The sequence below is a fragment of the Sphaerodactylus townsendi genome, linkage group LG06 (assembly GCF_021028975.2).
Source record: "Sphaerodactylus townsendi isolate TG3544 linkage group LG06, MPM_Stown_v2.3, whole genome shotgun sequence".
NCBI lineage: Eukaryota > Metazoa > Chordata > Lepidosauria > Squamata > Sphaerodactylidae > Sphaerodactylus > Sphaerodactylus townsendi.
Window position 1 is genome coordinate 51,203,565 of NC_059430.1, and position 15,855 is coordinate 51,219,419.

At 37.5% G+C, this 15,855-nt stretch overlaps 1 protein-coding gene across 1 annotated transcript; it reads right to left on the minus strand.

The window, feature by feature from the left end:
* Positions 1 to 304: 304 nt before the first annotated feature.
* On the minus strand, positions 305 to 13,737 carry NTS (neurotensin). The gene is made up of 4 exons (XM_048502434.1): positions 13,469 to 13,737; positions 8,872 to 8,933; positions 2,436 to 2,663; positions 305 to 676 (listed from the first exon to the last, which is right to left on the minus strand). The coding sequence occupies exons 1-4, from the start codon at positions 13,536 to 13,538 to the stop codon at positions 530 to 532; spliced, it is 507 nt and encodes a 168-aa protein (XP_048358391.1). The 5' UTR covers positions 13,539 to 13,737; the 3' UTR covers positions 305 to 529.
* Between the last annotated feature and the right edge of the window lie 2,118 nt (positions 13,738 to 15,855).

Sequence of the window (15,855 nt, forward strand, 5' to 3'; positions counted from 1 at the left end):
TGTGGTGTACTTATTGAGCGAGGGAGTCTCACCATCTGCAGCAATGTACATACCGTATGACTTATTTTGGTGATATGCGTTCATTAATAAAAATTCTATACTAATTGCTGTAAATCATGAATGTAAAACAAATTTAAAATTCTAATTTAGTTGCATATTATGTTTGTATAATTGAATCTTGAATTATGAAATGGGCCAGTGGTGGATTCACACAAGCTTGATGTTCTGTTTCATGAAAGATGTACAAAGTAAACACTATAATGCAGTTCGTCAATTTTTTAAAATTCCATCAGCGTACAATACGTCATGCTTAGAAACTAGATTTATTTGTAAATATATCAATCCAATTAATTTTAAGTAGGAAAAATCACAATCCAGAAACAACAGTGGCAAAAAAGACACAATTATGCTATTGTCTTGATCACTTTCCATAATATGTTTCCCACACAAATAAGATTTAAGGTTGAAATAAGGTAACCATCAAGCACAGTTACTGATGAACTAAATAAGCACTACTTTAATTGCTGAGTCAGTAATATGAATTTCTCTTCAGTATGTATGGTCGTCTGGCTTTGTTCACATGTAATTGCCGTTTCAGAATATAAGGAGTTTTTCTTTTCATCAGGTCTTTATCTTGGCTTGAATTCTCTGGATCATAAATATCTTGTTGAAGTAACTGTTGGTAGTAAAAAGAGAATATGGAAGTGGAATGACAAAGTGTGGGAACCACATATCCTAACCCTTTCAAAGCATTCAACTGTTTGGCACTATGGAATATAAATGAATAGTTAAAATGTGTATAGAACAGCTCAGGGCTTAAGCAGAAGCTGATTTCCACATGCCTGTTCCTAACTAGGTATGGAATAACATGTGGAAACAGGTATTTTGAGTAACTCTGCAGCCTAATCCAGAAGCTGGGGTTGCATCTTTTAAAGTTTCACCACTATCTCTTCAATAATGAGCATCCCCTTCCAAACAGTTGATTATCAGGGTTCCAGTTTGTTCAAAAGGTCCATTACATTTGTTCAGGGTCAGTAGTTATAAAGTTCATAGAAATTTGAGTTGAATGGGATTTTTTTACATCTAGGTTTACATTATATTACTGATTAATGATACTTATTATATAGTGCTTTGATGCTTTATCTTTGTTTTCTCAATGGTTACCATAAAAAATGGGGAAGAAAATAGATGCAACTATGCAAAAAAAATATTACAGGTTCTTCAAAACTGCTGCTTTTATTCCCTGTTTTTCCACTTGTACTAACCACCAAGTGTATCTACCAACTGAACTCTGGGTCAAGCAGTCATTCTCTCCACTACCACCACTATTTCACACTGATAAAGCAGCTTGCTGCTGGATGGGAAAGTTTTCATCTCAATCACTTGCCTTAGAGTGTTAATTTTTTTCTGTCACACCCTTTCCCTTAGATATTTATGTACCTAATATAAATATTTAGGGATTGTCTCTGGATACTCAGAAAAAAAGAATTTGGCACTTCTTTAGTGTCTTTTACAGCATTTAGTGTCTTTTACGGATGCCTCCGTTTTATCCCTCACCTCAGACCAGAACCTCTACTCATTTGCTCACCCAATTTGCTATTGACTGGGCCCTGAAGTGTTGGAGGAGTGATGGGTGCTGTTTGGAGGGCAGTGTTGGAGCTGGAGCTGCTGCGAGCACCGTTGCGACTAACGCTGAAGCTGGGACTGTGGCTGTTGTGAAAACTGAGACAGAGGCTGCTGGGATAGCTGAGGCCAATGTGGCAGTGGTAGCTGTAGCTGCCAAAGACGTGATAGAGGGCCTGCAAAATTTAGCTGTTCCACCAGGCTTTTGTGGGGGCTGGCCGCTTACTTACCTCCCCTCTCTGATGCCCATGTACTATCTGTTATTTTTGGCAATTTGCCAACCCCCTCCCGGGGTTAGAACTAGATGCCATCCACCAAATTGTGAGTGGGTTGCACTGTTGCTACAGTTTTAACTGGCTTTTATGGATTTTAATGATGTTATTTGATTTGTCCTTTGTGTATTGTTATTTGTTGTTTCTTTGTTTGACTTGTACACTGCTCTGAGCCCTTTGGGGATACAGCAGTCTATCAAATAAATAAATTATTGTTGTTGTTGTTTCTCAGATAGTTAAACACAGGCTTAGCAATTAGACACAAACAAACACAAACAAAGATTTTGTTTCCAATTGTCCCATAAAATACCCCTCATAGTTTAGGTTTAAAATTATAAAATTCCTTTGACCATTAAAAAGGTTAAAATTTCTGATAAACTTATGGAATATATATTTGCAGTACAATTCTACGTATAATCTAAATTAAAAGACTGAAATAAGTTTTTTATCATATTCTATGTAAATAGTTCAAAATGTTTTCTATAACAATATAACATACAAGACAAACTAGAATTTTCAGGTATCCTAGCTAAGTTTTACCTCCCAGTGCTGAAAAGTTCGGCTCTGGCAAACTTTTTGAAGCTGATATAATGTCAGCATTGCTTCCAAACTGAAGCCATCAAGAGTAGCAGGAAATTGTCTTCTGGGTAGGAGATCCTCTTCTGTGCCCTCACCTGCTTCTTCATCTTCTTGGTTGTTTGTGTTACTTAAAAGCTCACAAATGTTTAGAAAGGTCATTTTCCAATGAGGAAGCTTTGCCTTGTTTATCTGAAAGAGTAAACAATCACACTATGTCAAATGGCTATCATCAGTTATTACCACTTGAATGAAATTGAGGAGACAATTGCTAGCAAACAAGAGGTGGAATGAGCAGTCCTACAGAGGAGGCAATGTTGTAGGGTTCTTGCAGCCCAGGATCTACTGCTTGAAGAGCAATTATGGATAATGTGATGCTTCCATAATGCTTCTTAAAATGTTAACACTGCAAATAACTACAGGGGGTTATCAATATAGTGAGTTGTTGGCTAAGTAATTATGTGATTCTTTTAACCTTGTAAACTTATTTCCTAAATCAGCAAATAAAGAGACTGGTGATGCACATACAACGTGACCGAACTCTGCATGATCAGAACCTCAGAAGCTTTCTGTCTACAGTCAAAACACTCTAAAGAGAACAAAGCTCCAGCAGGTGATTAAGCCTCTTTGCTTCAGTCTACAGATAGAAAGGCTGGCCACAACATAAACAAAAAGAGAGTGAAGAAATCAGCCAGTTGCTCCTCTGTCCCATGAACACAACTTTGTATAAAAAAAATTAAAAGAGGAACAAGACATTTTATCTCGTTTGTCATTCTGTCATTCTTTATAGGTAGATTGAGAGCCCATAAGTATCCACATTCCAAACTCAACAATGAGTTTTCAATTAAAACTACATTTTAGTCACTTCGTGTATCCATAATTTCTTTCTGTTTCATCTCTTTTGAGTTTAAAGGAAAGCAGGCCAGCCCCGTGATGCTCTTAGATATTTTAGAAATCTGCAGAAAGCAAAGTTAACTATAAGAATGTCCTTTTGAATAATACTCTTGAACATAGATTTTATGGAGGTGAAATCCTGATTTTTCTGCAACACATACTATCTTTGTAGTCATTTTGTTTTTCATTTTGTACATCTGTTATTGCATTCAGTGAGATAATTAAGCTGTCAAATTATCTTTCAAGACTAGAACAGGTTTAATGCCATATCAGCCTTGTTTTGGTATGTCTTTCTTAATTATTGAAAATTGCCACAACATGGACAGAGAATTTGAATTAGAAGTCTACTGCAATTTCAAGCTGAAACTTTGTTTCATGTATATTAGTCAAATGAAAAGGCAACAGCATATGAGTTTCATCATGATATTTTGCAGGAGGAGTTATTGCATTGTGATCCAATGTGGTCTGGTAAGTATTCATCATATTGCTTCATGTCTGCAGAATAGGTAGCTGTACGTTCCAAGTCTTTGCCCAATCAAGGACAAGAAGCAAGACATCTTGTCAGTGTGAAGTCATCCTGGTGATTCACTGGGGAGAGGCTTTGAATTAGTGCAGTTTTCCCTAAATCTATCTGTTTCTCTCTTGATTACGGAACAGGGATGGTGGATCACACTAACAGCTCATCTAGTCCAATATCTCGTTTCACACAGTTATCAGTCAGATGCCTTTGGAAGTTGTGGAAGCAGGGCAAAAGGCCAAAGCCTTCACATGTTGTTTTCCACTGCACTGGAATTCAGAAAGGGCCTACTATGGAAGCAGGTATCCTCCAGCCTAAGGAGCTTTCCTGCAGCCAAAATAGTCCTTCCATTAGATTAAAAAATACTTCCATTGGAGGAAGACTCCTTAGGTTTGAGGAAAGGATTGAATGTTGCTCAGTTAACTGGTAAGGCAAATGCCAGAGGTCCCATTTAGTCAACATGGCTTACAGTCATTGATGGATCATTCCTTCACGAATATGTCTAATAATTCTATCCTAAACAGATTTACATCCTTTTAAGCCAACTGACACAGTGGTGTAATTCTTCTTAGGATGGCACTGCAACAAAATTTTAAAGCCAGATAAACCAGTGGCCATCACTACATCCTGAAGCATCCTGAAGTTAGGTAATTGCTCTTTGAGTGGATAAGCATTTTGTTTTATCTGACCCAAATCCCAAGCAATATACAATTAATTCATTTCCCCTTTCATAAAATGTTTATCAAAACAAGTAACAGAACCAACTACTGTACTATTCCAGAGGGAAAAATTCCTCCTCAGTCACCTTACACATATCGATATAGGATTTTGTTTTAATCTAGATAAAAGTACGAATGCTCCCTTATATTGTCGAGTGCAATTCCACACGCTGAGTACACAGAACAAATTCTAAAATACTTAAAATTTCCCTAATACTTCTGTGGCTTTTTAAAATCTGGTACAAATACTTGTGTGCTTGCCTCGAGGGCAAATAGCAGCTTCATGGGGTCATTTCAAGTCAGAAAATGGTTCAGTCCCACTTCCTTCATACTATGATTCTGATGTGAACTGGGCCGACACATGCCTTCTAATTAAAGAAAAACCAAACTTACACTGAGTGCTCCATTAATTGAACTTCAAATATTATAATTAATTAGGCTCCCCAGAACAAGGTGGTGCAAGTGTAACCCCTATGATCAGAATGGGTTGACCCAGAAAGGGGTGGAGACTCTAAGCCAGAGAAGGCTGCAAAAACTGGTGAAGTTGGAGGAAGCAAGGCTACCAGGCTGGGACCTTGATTTAATCCGTTATAAGCTCTTAACACCTTGTTTAAGGTAATTGCAAAGTTGTTGGGAACTAGTGGGAAGGGAGTTGGTTATTTTTGCTATAATTGTAAATGTTAGAATTTATTGTTTCAGGGCTTGCTATGTATGTAATTGATGGGAGTTCGTTTGGGGACCTTCATCATCTTGGATCCCATTCACCAAGCCTCTGAAGTCTTCATAAGCCAACCGCCAGCAGGAAGAATTGGACTTTGCATTTATCAGTAGTTTTTCAAGATAAGGACTTGAAATGCAACTTAGAAGGACTGTAAATTGTTAATGTTAAATGTAAATGTTAAAAGTTTTATTTGTTAAGTAAACTAAATTTTGTTTTAAAATTTAGTTCTTTGCAACTCCTTCCAAGTTCTGCCCCACAGAACCCACAGTTAGAGGTTACACAAGGAAATTATATGAAAGATATTTTCCACCAATAGAAACTAAAGGTAATGTTACTTTTATTTGTAGAAATATGTCTTTGTTTTTTAACTTTTAAATAATGTGCATAAACATGCAGTCCCAATATGAACAGCTCAAGCTAGTTAGATCTTGTCAGTGTTTAGAAGCTAAGCAGAGAAAGCTGTGGTTAGCATTTGGATGGGAGACCACCAAGGAATACCAGGGTCATGACAGAGGCAGGCAATTGCAAAACACTTCTGAGTGCCTCTTGCCTTAGAAAACCTACATGGTCTCTACAATTTGGTTGTAATTTGATTGGCAAAAATATAAAAAATAAAAAGCATACAAGATAAATTGAGAAGAGGCTGAAGAGAGGAACATTTATATTCAAGTTGTAGACATTTTATTTTTGCCCATATCTTCTTTGTTTAAATTATTTGTTGGGAATGTCTTGAAATACCAAATACTAAAGCAGGTCACTAAAGCATATTCCCCTTCCCAGCTCTCATAGGTTGCCTTGGCCTTTAGGAAGTGCATGTGATCATGTACCGCCCAGAGCTCTTTGGGGATAGGGTGGTATATAAAAATAAATAAATAAACAAACAAACAAACAAACAATGCTCAGCAGCACATTGAAATTGAAGCGTCCCTGGGCAGTCAGCCACATGCCATGCAGGAGAGACATCTAGGTAGATTTGAACCCCAGAGTTCTGTTGTGTGCTTGGAGTGTAATTGAGCTGCAATCTGTTCAATAAAGCTGTGATCTTGTTTTGTTCAAGCTTCTGTGTGCTAGAGACAAATACAAACCCTCAAAGTAACCTGCTTCACCAGGATAGTTATTTGCTCAACAGTACATCAATTCAATAATTCCTTCTTTTCAGTAATTTTCTGGAAATAAACTACATGTTGTTTCTTCCAATTTGTTTTTCATCCAAAACCAGGAAGGACATATAAATAGTGGGGCGGGGGGGGGGGGGCAGGATTGACAGTTTCCTTCTTTCTATTACACAAGTTTTAAGATAGAACATGCTGTCCCCAGACTGTTTTGATCATTTCCCCCTATACTACCAAATCACAAACACAGGAGAATGTTGAACTTTCTCTTCTTCAATTTGGTGATTTATACCACAAATAGCCTCGTCTTTGTGACTAAAATACTTGTGGAGCTCAGTCATGGATCTCCAACATCCTCATTATATCTGATAAGGAATAAAATTGGCATTTGGTGGGGTAAGGCTGGGAAAGATGAGATGCAATACAAGAAATCCAAAGAAGTGTTCCTTAATATTTCTATTAAAAAGTATTCCAGCAGTGTGACACTTTGATGGATAAATACTTTTGTTTTAAATCAGGAATATCATAGAAGTTATTTAAATTAAATTGCAATAACTAACTTACTGCACACTCTGTACACAGTAGCATTGAAATCCAGAGCAAAGAAACTTGTTCTAGTTAAAATAATCATTATATGCAATTATATGATGATAAAAGCATCACATACAGCCCTTAGGTCCCATCCAATGCATCAAAAATTTGAAAATTCTCAAATCAGAAATGTTTGTTTGTGTGTGTATATGAAATGGGTGGAAGGGAATTGGGGAAGCTGCCAGTAATGAGCTATTGCCCTAAAAGGTGTTCATGATTTATCATCCTAACAGAGCTATAAATCTATTAAACACGTATTTCAACTAAGGGACAGATCAGATGAGATACTGGAAGATTCATGATTAGATCCAGATCTTTTTAAGCTTCTCGTAGGTATACGTGAGAATGCATCTGCCCTCTGTCAGACATTTTTCTTGTTAAGAACAAACTGCTGGATTATGCAAAATCATAATGAGAACTGTATAACTGCCTAACTATACAAACCTACAGAGATGGCAGAACAAGTTATGCTTTCCACAAGAAGATAACCTGCACTTTATTTTTTCTTTTAAAAGCTGGCTGATTTCCTGTTAAAAATAAAACATCTGGAAATACTTTGACTAGCAATAATACCAGCAATTTTACTTCAAGCTTGATGCTAAAAACAAAAACAGAATGAGATTGTATTTTCATTTTCCAGCATCATGTGGATGACAGAGTTTTGCTCTTTCTGTTTCTGAATTTATAAGCTCACAAGGCTTGTGAATAAAAGCAGGAGAATTGCTCCAAAAGGAAAGATTTGCACTATCTGAAGAGAAACTAGAGTACGATTATCATTGCTGATAACACACATGTGATTTACTGGGTTTTGTACCTGTACGTCAAGAATCTGACTACAGATGATAGGGGAGAAATGAACATCTGCATCTTTCATCCTCCTTCCAACTTACAGATAGGCTTTTCTTTATTTTGAATTCATGACATTTCCTACAGTCTGTTAAACCCCTGTGCATGAATATTTTTTCTAGTTTTCTGTAAATTTATCAGTTTCTTAGTAGTTTATGGACATTAGCTAATTTTTGTTTTGGTGCAATTTATTATTATAGAAGATATAAAAGACATCTTTGTTATAATGGTGTGAATTTTATACTATAGCTGGCAATGTAACTGTTTGAACTGCTATTTTATGGTTCCATGTTGTTTGCTATGACTTTCAGTCAATGCAATAATTTGATTATGTTAAATATGGCTCTCCAAAACATACATTTATCTTTTCCTTGTTTTTGACAAAAAAAGTGATAAGTTATATATTAAGTATGCCACTTTAAGCCAGTGAAATACATATTTTGACAGTAGTAGGTTTCTGTTTTCACTGCCACATTTATGGGAGATATTTAGGTATGGTTTTTGGCAACATGCTTGTCAAAAACATGTATACTGCATTTTGACATGTTTTCTGAGATTGTATATCTAACTGTTGCCCTTCCTGATGATAATTAAGCATACATTGTAATACAGATAAAATCAATTGCTTTGGTGTGGACTTTAGTAGGTAAACATATAAGCTTTACTTCTAGAAAAATGCTATTATGTGATTTGGCATTAATTTAAAATCTATAAGAGTATTCAGGTTTGAATTTTTTTTCTGCTAATGGATTTACATCACTTCATAATTCCAGCATAATTGTTCAGAGAATGTATCAATGATATAATACAGAAATGTTATTTAAATCATCCCTTTGCCCAAATTTTTACTGTCCCTTGACTGGAAAACACTTTTTCACAAATGGAAATATTTTGCACTAATGTTTAGACGTATCTTGTGCCTTACAATCGTGTGCCAAAACATCCATGTATGCTGTGAGAATTCAAGCTTTCTGTTGCTAAAGATGGATGGGGGCATTACCTTTGATGTATACATATTGGTCAATAAATCTGCTTCTAAGGCTTTCATTTCCTCTTCTGATTCTGCAAGTTAATCAGAAACACATGTTTATTATTTCATTATAAATCATCAGCATTTGGGTTTCAACACATAAGATTTAAAGATATTCTTTAAAGAGATTTCAGGTTTAAGCTCATGCAACAATAAATGCTTGGCGAGTGTTTTGTTCTTTAATATATGTTCTCTGATTTATACACTCTCTTGGGGAAAATGAAATAGAAGTAGCTTATTACTGGTCAATTGCAGAATTCTGGTACTTGATCATCACCAATAGGGGGCAAGGAGAACCTGCTGATTTTGTTGGGTGGGATTAGGTTTAGCCTTAATTATTTCAAGGTCCTACTGAGCTTAACCAGAGTATAAAGTGTTAAAGGCAGCTTCTGATTTTTTTGGTTGGCGGGTTAAATTCAACAGCTTGATTTATTCTAAATGAATTTATTGGAGAATATGTAATGGTATTCCTTCTCAGTGCAAATCTGGATTTCATTAAAAAAAACTCTGTGAAGACATTTAATCCATTTATGCAGTTTCAAAATCCTTTTTTTTAAAAAAACCAATCATTGTGAATAAGATGGAGAGTTCTGCTTGCTGTGGAACGTATAGTTTTCTATAAAAATGTGTGACCCTTGATAGTGAGCAAGTTAGCAAGTTGTGAGTTGTATTTCTCAAGGGACGGCCAGTTTGGGGAGCATCAGTAACAAGCAGGGATGTACTGCCCAGGGGGCCCAGGGGGACATATGGAATAAAATGTCCCCAGGCTATGGCCATTTAGTCATGTGAGGGGCAGAAAATTGCCCCCACACCCCTCCACTTTCCCCACGGGTCCATACACTGACTCCATACAGTGGTCCAGGTGGGGGGGGGGGTGGCTGCCCATATGGGGGGCAGAGGGTGGAAAACTAGAAATGCCTCTGGTAAGAAGTAACATAGTAAATAACAGAAGCAAATTTTATTATATTCCAGATCAATAATCTATGTTAACTGGCCCAAATGTAAGCAAGAACTGTTGTGACTAAGATTGCAATAACATAAAATGAGTGAGGATAAACTGTGCAGATAATGTGAAGATGCTTAATTAGTTACTATACCTTTTCAAGTGCATCAGTGATTATAAACAATGAGTGGTCATTTAGCATGAATACTGTCTTGATTATATTTGCTTAGTGGTTAAGTTCATACTATTTTTATTCATGGTATCTCCCAAAATTGTAATTAGCTGGAGTTTAATGTAAATAATGTGCAGCAAACAGATATCATCCTTTCGAATGCAACTCCCCAGTTCTTGAACTAAACACCAACAGGTTTATTGAATAGAATGGTGATCAATTGCTAAGGGAACAAATGCAGGAAGAATCCCCAAAGAATGAGGATTTTGGTTGTAGAAACAACATTGCTAGTTTGGAATAGGCATATTGGATAGTATTAGAAAAGTAATTTTAGTTTTGGAAGCTATAAAATAATGCTGATTACTTTGGCAATGCTACCCTAAGGGGAGCGGGAAACTGCACTGTGCTTGGGAATGGCACAACCACAGTGCCTCCCACAGAGGCTTGCTGCACTGCGGCTAGTAAGCCAACAGGGACACTCCACCAGTCTCACTTGAACTGCTCTGTGGGTTGTGCACATGGTTATAAAATTGCTAACGATATCTAACAAGGACAATTTTATCTACATTATTCATTTCAATGAAACCAGAATAATATTTTGAGCCTTAGGGCTATTTTAATTGTCATACCATACTGTTTGAACCACTTGTAGGATTTATTGAAAGGAATGAAGCTTCTAGTCATATTGGAACCTGGTCCCCATCTATTCACTCAAAGGTAACACTGCAGTCTAGAAACAAGAAGGACACTGAGACTTGCAAGGGCAGCCATGCAGAAACCAAAAAAGATCCTAAAGTATAAGGAGGTTCCTAGAGACAAGATCAAAATAATGCATACAATGTATTGACGAAGGCTTTCACGGCCGGAATCACTTGGGTGCTGTGTGGTTTCCGGGCTGTATGGCCGTGTTCTGCTGCTAGAATGCTGCTAGAACACGGCCATACAGTCCGGAAACCACACAGCACCCAAATGCATACAATGGTATTCCCACTGTACTATGCATGAATGTGAAAGATGGACAGTGAAGGAAACTGACACGACGACAATTGATTCATTTGAAATCTGGTGTCAGAAATTTGGTGTCAGGTACCATGAACTGTCAAAAAGACAACTAAAATAAATGAAACAAATTCTAACTAGAAGCTAATATGACTAAACTGAGTCATGTGACTAAACTGATTATTGTACTTTGGTTAAATCATGAGAAAACAGGACTTGCTGGAAAACTCAGTGATGCTAAAAAAACCTGGAACACAGCAGGGAAAAAGGAAGACCTAAGATGAGATGGATTAACTCAGCAAAGAAGCCATAGCCTTCAGTTTGCAATACCTGAGCAAGGCTGTTTATGATAGGGTATTTTAGAGTTCATTAATTCATAGATTCCCCATAAGTCAGAAGTGACTTGATGAAACATAACACATATATAAACAATTGACACAAACCCTAGCGAGGTTGATGGATAATTGATCCAAGTTAATCACTTCTTACTGAACCAGTAATTTCAATTAAAGATTTAGCCTTATGCTAAAACTTGTCATTAGAATTAATAGCTGGATAGTGCCAAGTTTGTGATCAGGAAAGAGGAACTATTAGTTGATATTTAGATATTGCATTGCATTTAGAATATGAGCAATTTCTCCTATTCTGCTCCAATGCCAATACTAATTTCTCTCAATTTAATTGGATCCAGATAGCATTTTCTTTTACAATTTTCTTTAACAATGCAATCTGTATCATAGCTTTATCAAAGCTGAGATTGTTTCATTGATTGATGTAGCATGAAAACAAGTTTTATATAAATTTCTGTTTCACATCTGTCTTCAGATAATAATACCTGATACATTATTGACGGTTGATAAAAATAATTTAATTTATATTTATTTCAGTTAGCAATACAGTCCCAAATACTTTAGAGATCTCATTGGCCAAAGTTTGGCACAGAGTCTGATGTGTCCAGTTTTAAGCCAAACTTCAGTGGTTATAATTGTGTACCAAATTGAAGCTTTGGTCTTCAGTAATGCACTTCCTAAGTTATGGTGAAGAATATAGTTCACAGAATAAACATTTGAATTTGTGATGGTACATATTTTCACTCCTGAAACTGTGCTACAAGTTTTTGAATTAAAGATGGAATTGTTGGATCTGAAAAACTTGTAGCTTTGCTCTACGTTGCTCCATAAAATGTTTAATGGACATCAATAATGTGTTCCGATTGGAACTAAATCCATTCCACTGTGTGCATCCATGTGTATAATGTATCTAGTAGGAATTTTGTCCATTGTTTTTACAACATGCAAAATGTGGCTCTTACTTTCACAGAATCTGTGTCCTTGGGGAATTTAAGGGAATTTGAAATCAGTTACTGAAACATAACATGGAGGTTATTGCTTTGAAGAATTATCAAATTACAAATATGCCTAAATTTCTCTTTTTGTAAGGCAAGATTCATCCACTTTTATTCCCACCAACAGCTTTTTATTCTCCTGTAAAATATTTGACTCTGACCTTCCCATGAAATTAATACTATTGGTGGTTTCAGAATTTGATGGACATGGGATATGAAGTTTGTTGTTGCAACAAATCTTAATTGCTTACTATTTTGAAAAGGCTATTCACTTTTTTTTAGCTTGACAGTATGCCTTATCCTTAAGCATAAGTAGGTAACAGAACATTCCATATTACTCATTCCCACAACCATTTATGAAGCAGATCACTACTATTTTATCAATGACAGTAAAATCTGAAAAAAAAAAAACTTTTCTGAGAGTAAATCCCTGGTAGAATTCTGGGTTTGGATTGGTCTTTCAGAAAAAGTATTTCCCCTAAGCAGCTGCAAGAGGGAGAGAGAGCCAGAAAGAGTGAAAGTGAGAGACCAAATCAGATTAGAATCCAGGTCTAGTACACACACACACACACACACACACACACACACACACACACACGGGATAAGCAGTCAGTGTATACACCTGCCTAGTTTTGGAAGATTAGACTTACCTAATCCCTAGAAATTTGTTACTGGGTTTGGAGATGTGGTTCATTTTCCTTGTCCTGTAACGATCTTCCTCGAGAAAGTTAATGTAATAAGATAGCTGAGCAGTAGGCAGTTCGAAGGCAGTCGACCAGTTTACAAGGGGGTGCAGGGAACTCCTTTAAAGACTTAGTTGAGGCACAGCAGAGACACAGCAAGAAAGAAGCCAGTTCTTAAAAACACCTATGCTAGATTTTGATGATTGTGTTAACAAATGCACGAGATTAATAGCTCCTTCCATCGGAGCCTGAAAAGAAACTGCTTCATTCAGTTCCTAACTTTTGAAATTGACCAGCTATGTCTTTTGCCTCTGTTCACACAAACTGCTCTGGTTCTTCCAGCACTCCCAGCTTAGCCAACAGCGCGCAGGGTCGTTCTCAACAAGACCTTCCCCGCGGGGTGGAAGCTGCGAAACGGAGCTTACCTGAGCACAGGCTCCACGAGGCGAATGCCAGCAGCATCGCGCACACCAGCTGCATCCTCATCTTGGCCATCCTCCCCTCTCTAGAAAGTCAAGTCCATACAAACAAAGGCGAAGAGGTGAGACAGACAGACAGAGAGGGACAGAGAGGAGAAAGAGAGGACAGAGGGTGCTGGTGCTTCCCCCCTCAACTGCCCGGAGCTGCTTTAGGAAGATCTGGACCATAAAGGGAACCTTGGCCCATTCCCGAAGTATATAAGCGAGGGGGCTGATGTCACAAACGCACATCAGCCGCTGCCTTTGAATGAGACGCCCACCCACTCCTCCACTGCCCGCCCCTCCGACACCTCCTCCCTCGTCTTCCCCCTTCTTTGAAATGAAACTGACGCGATGTAGTAATTGCGCTGCGCTGCTGGGATCTTCTTGACGCAGACCCCGAACAAGGCTGGGGGGTGAGGGGGTGCATATGTGTTTCCGCTGATTGAGAGAAATAGAACCAGATGAGACCTCTTTAAAAAATAAAATCAAAGGACTGAACATCCCATTCTAAATCCACGGGTGGGGGGGACGGGAACGACTTCTTTCCAAGTGGAAGTGAGAAAGGTTATATTAGTAGAGGGCAGTCGATTTAAAGTGCACTCCTTAACAGAGTTACACCCTTCTGAGCTTCACTTGGTTTACAGTGGTGTAAATCGGATTAAAATGGCACTGTTGGAAGAGCTGATACCATTAAGTGACAATATCTCTTGTCCATTGTATTCTCAAAACATCCATGTGAAATGGGTTAGGATGACAGACAATGGTATTCTTTGAACCTGGAACTTCCCTGTCCTAGCCTAATCCCTCTAACCACTATATCTCACTGGCTTTGTAAGATATAGCATTCTTTTTACAAAGATTGCTGTGCTTCCCTGTAATTGATGTATGAATACACATCCATATGCTCCCATGTGTGCTTCTCTGTGTTTTTGCTGTCAAGTCACAGCAGGCTTATGGTGATTCTGTACAGTTTTCAAGACAAGAGTATTCAGAAGTAGTTTGCCATTGCCTGCCTCTGTGTTATGATCCTGATGGTCCTTGAAGGTCTTCCATCCAAATGTGGGTCAAGATCAAGGTTGAGAAGTTGTGACAAGCCCAAGGCCACCCAGCAAGTTTCCATGGCAGAGTAATGATTCAGACCTGTGTTTCCCATATCCTAGGCGGATTCTGCATGGGCCAAAAACAGCTGTGTGAGAATGGTGTAAAAGAGTTTAAAATGGTGTAAATGGGTTTACACCATTTTCACACCATTTTCACACCGCTGTTTTTGGCCCATGAGGAATCTGCCCTAGTCTGACACCTTCACCTCTAAACCACCCTGGCTCTTTATAATGCTTCCATATACAGACATTCCTATTAATCTGTAGATCAGATGACTAAAAGAGTAATATAAAGAAAAGAACAAAAACAACCAAATACTTAAAAAATACAGTATTTAATTTCTGAGAAGTTATGCATTGGGCCTCTGGCCTGCCTAGAGAATAAATGCTGCTGGACCGAGAAGCCCTGCCCCCACCCTAGTGCCAGACACCCCATCACTAAGAAGGATATGCAGTCATTGTCAGAGAAACTTATATTCCCAGAACTAAGTTCTAATAAGCATCCATTATAAGTAGTGGCCTTCTAAATATTAAAGTAAACAAATGTATTTTGTATATGAATAGTGTTTCTTGGCCTTGAGGCAAATTAGAGTAAATAATTTCTACAAAAGTGAAACATATCTCAGAGCTATGTCATAAAAGCCTTGGTATGAATTGATTAATTATCTTAAACAAGTGTTAAGAAAAAATATATTCAACACAAGCCTGGATGTATTCAAATCACCATTATCTTGTTGCAAATTCCAATGATGAACTACAGCACCGTGAGTAAGTTCTATTACTCGTAGTGCCGTCTCCTACACTGTTACACCATGACAATCCCACTTGTTTCAGTGGATTCAGGATGATACAGTGTTTAGGATTGCACTGTCAGTTGTACAAACTGGTCTCAATATTTCAAAGGATCTGGATCATAACACCAACAGTAACTGTGAAACTCATCTGAATGTGCAGGTAACAAACTTATAATGCATCCCAAATGTTACTATTTATCTCCTTAGAGGAAGCAAGAAGGCAAGTGGTTGATGCAGTTCCATTTATTAATCTTTTTTTAAAGTGGTATAAGAGCATATTTTGCATGGCTTTTATTGAATAGAAAAGAGGATTTATTTGACTAAGTAATCAGACTTCATTATTCAGCAAAACGTTCATTAGTGAGTGAGCTAACAGAGGTTAACTGAATGAGCATTGCAGAGAAACCCTATTTTTGCCTAAAAGGTATATGAATGAACACATTCTTAAGCAGTGGAG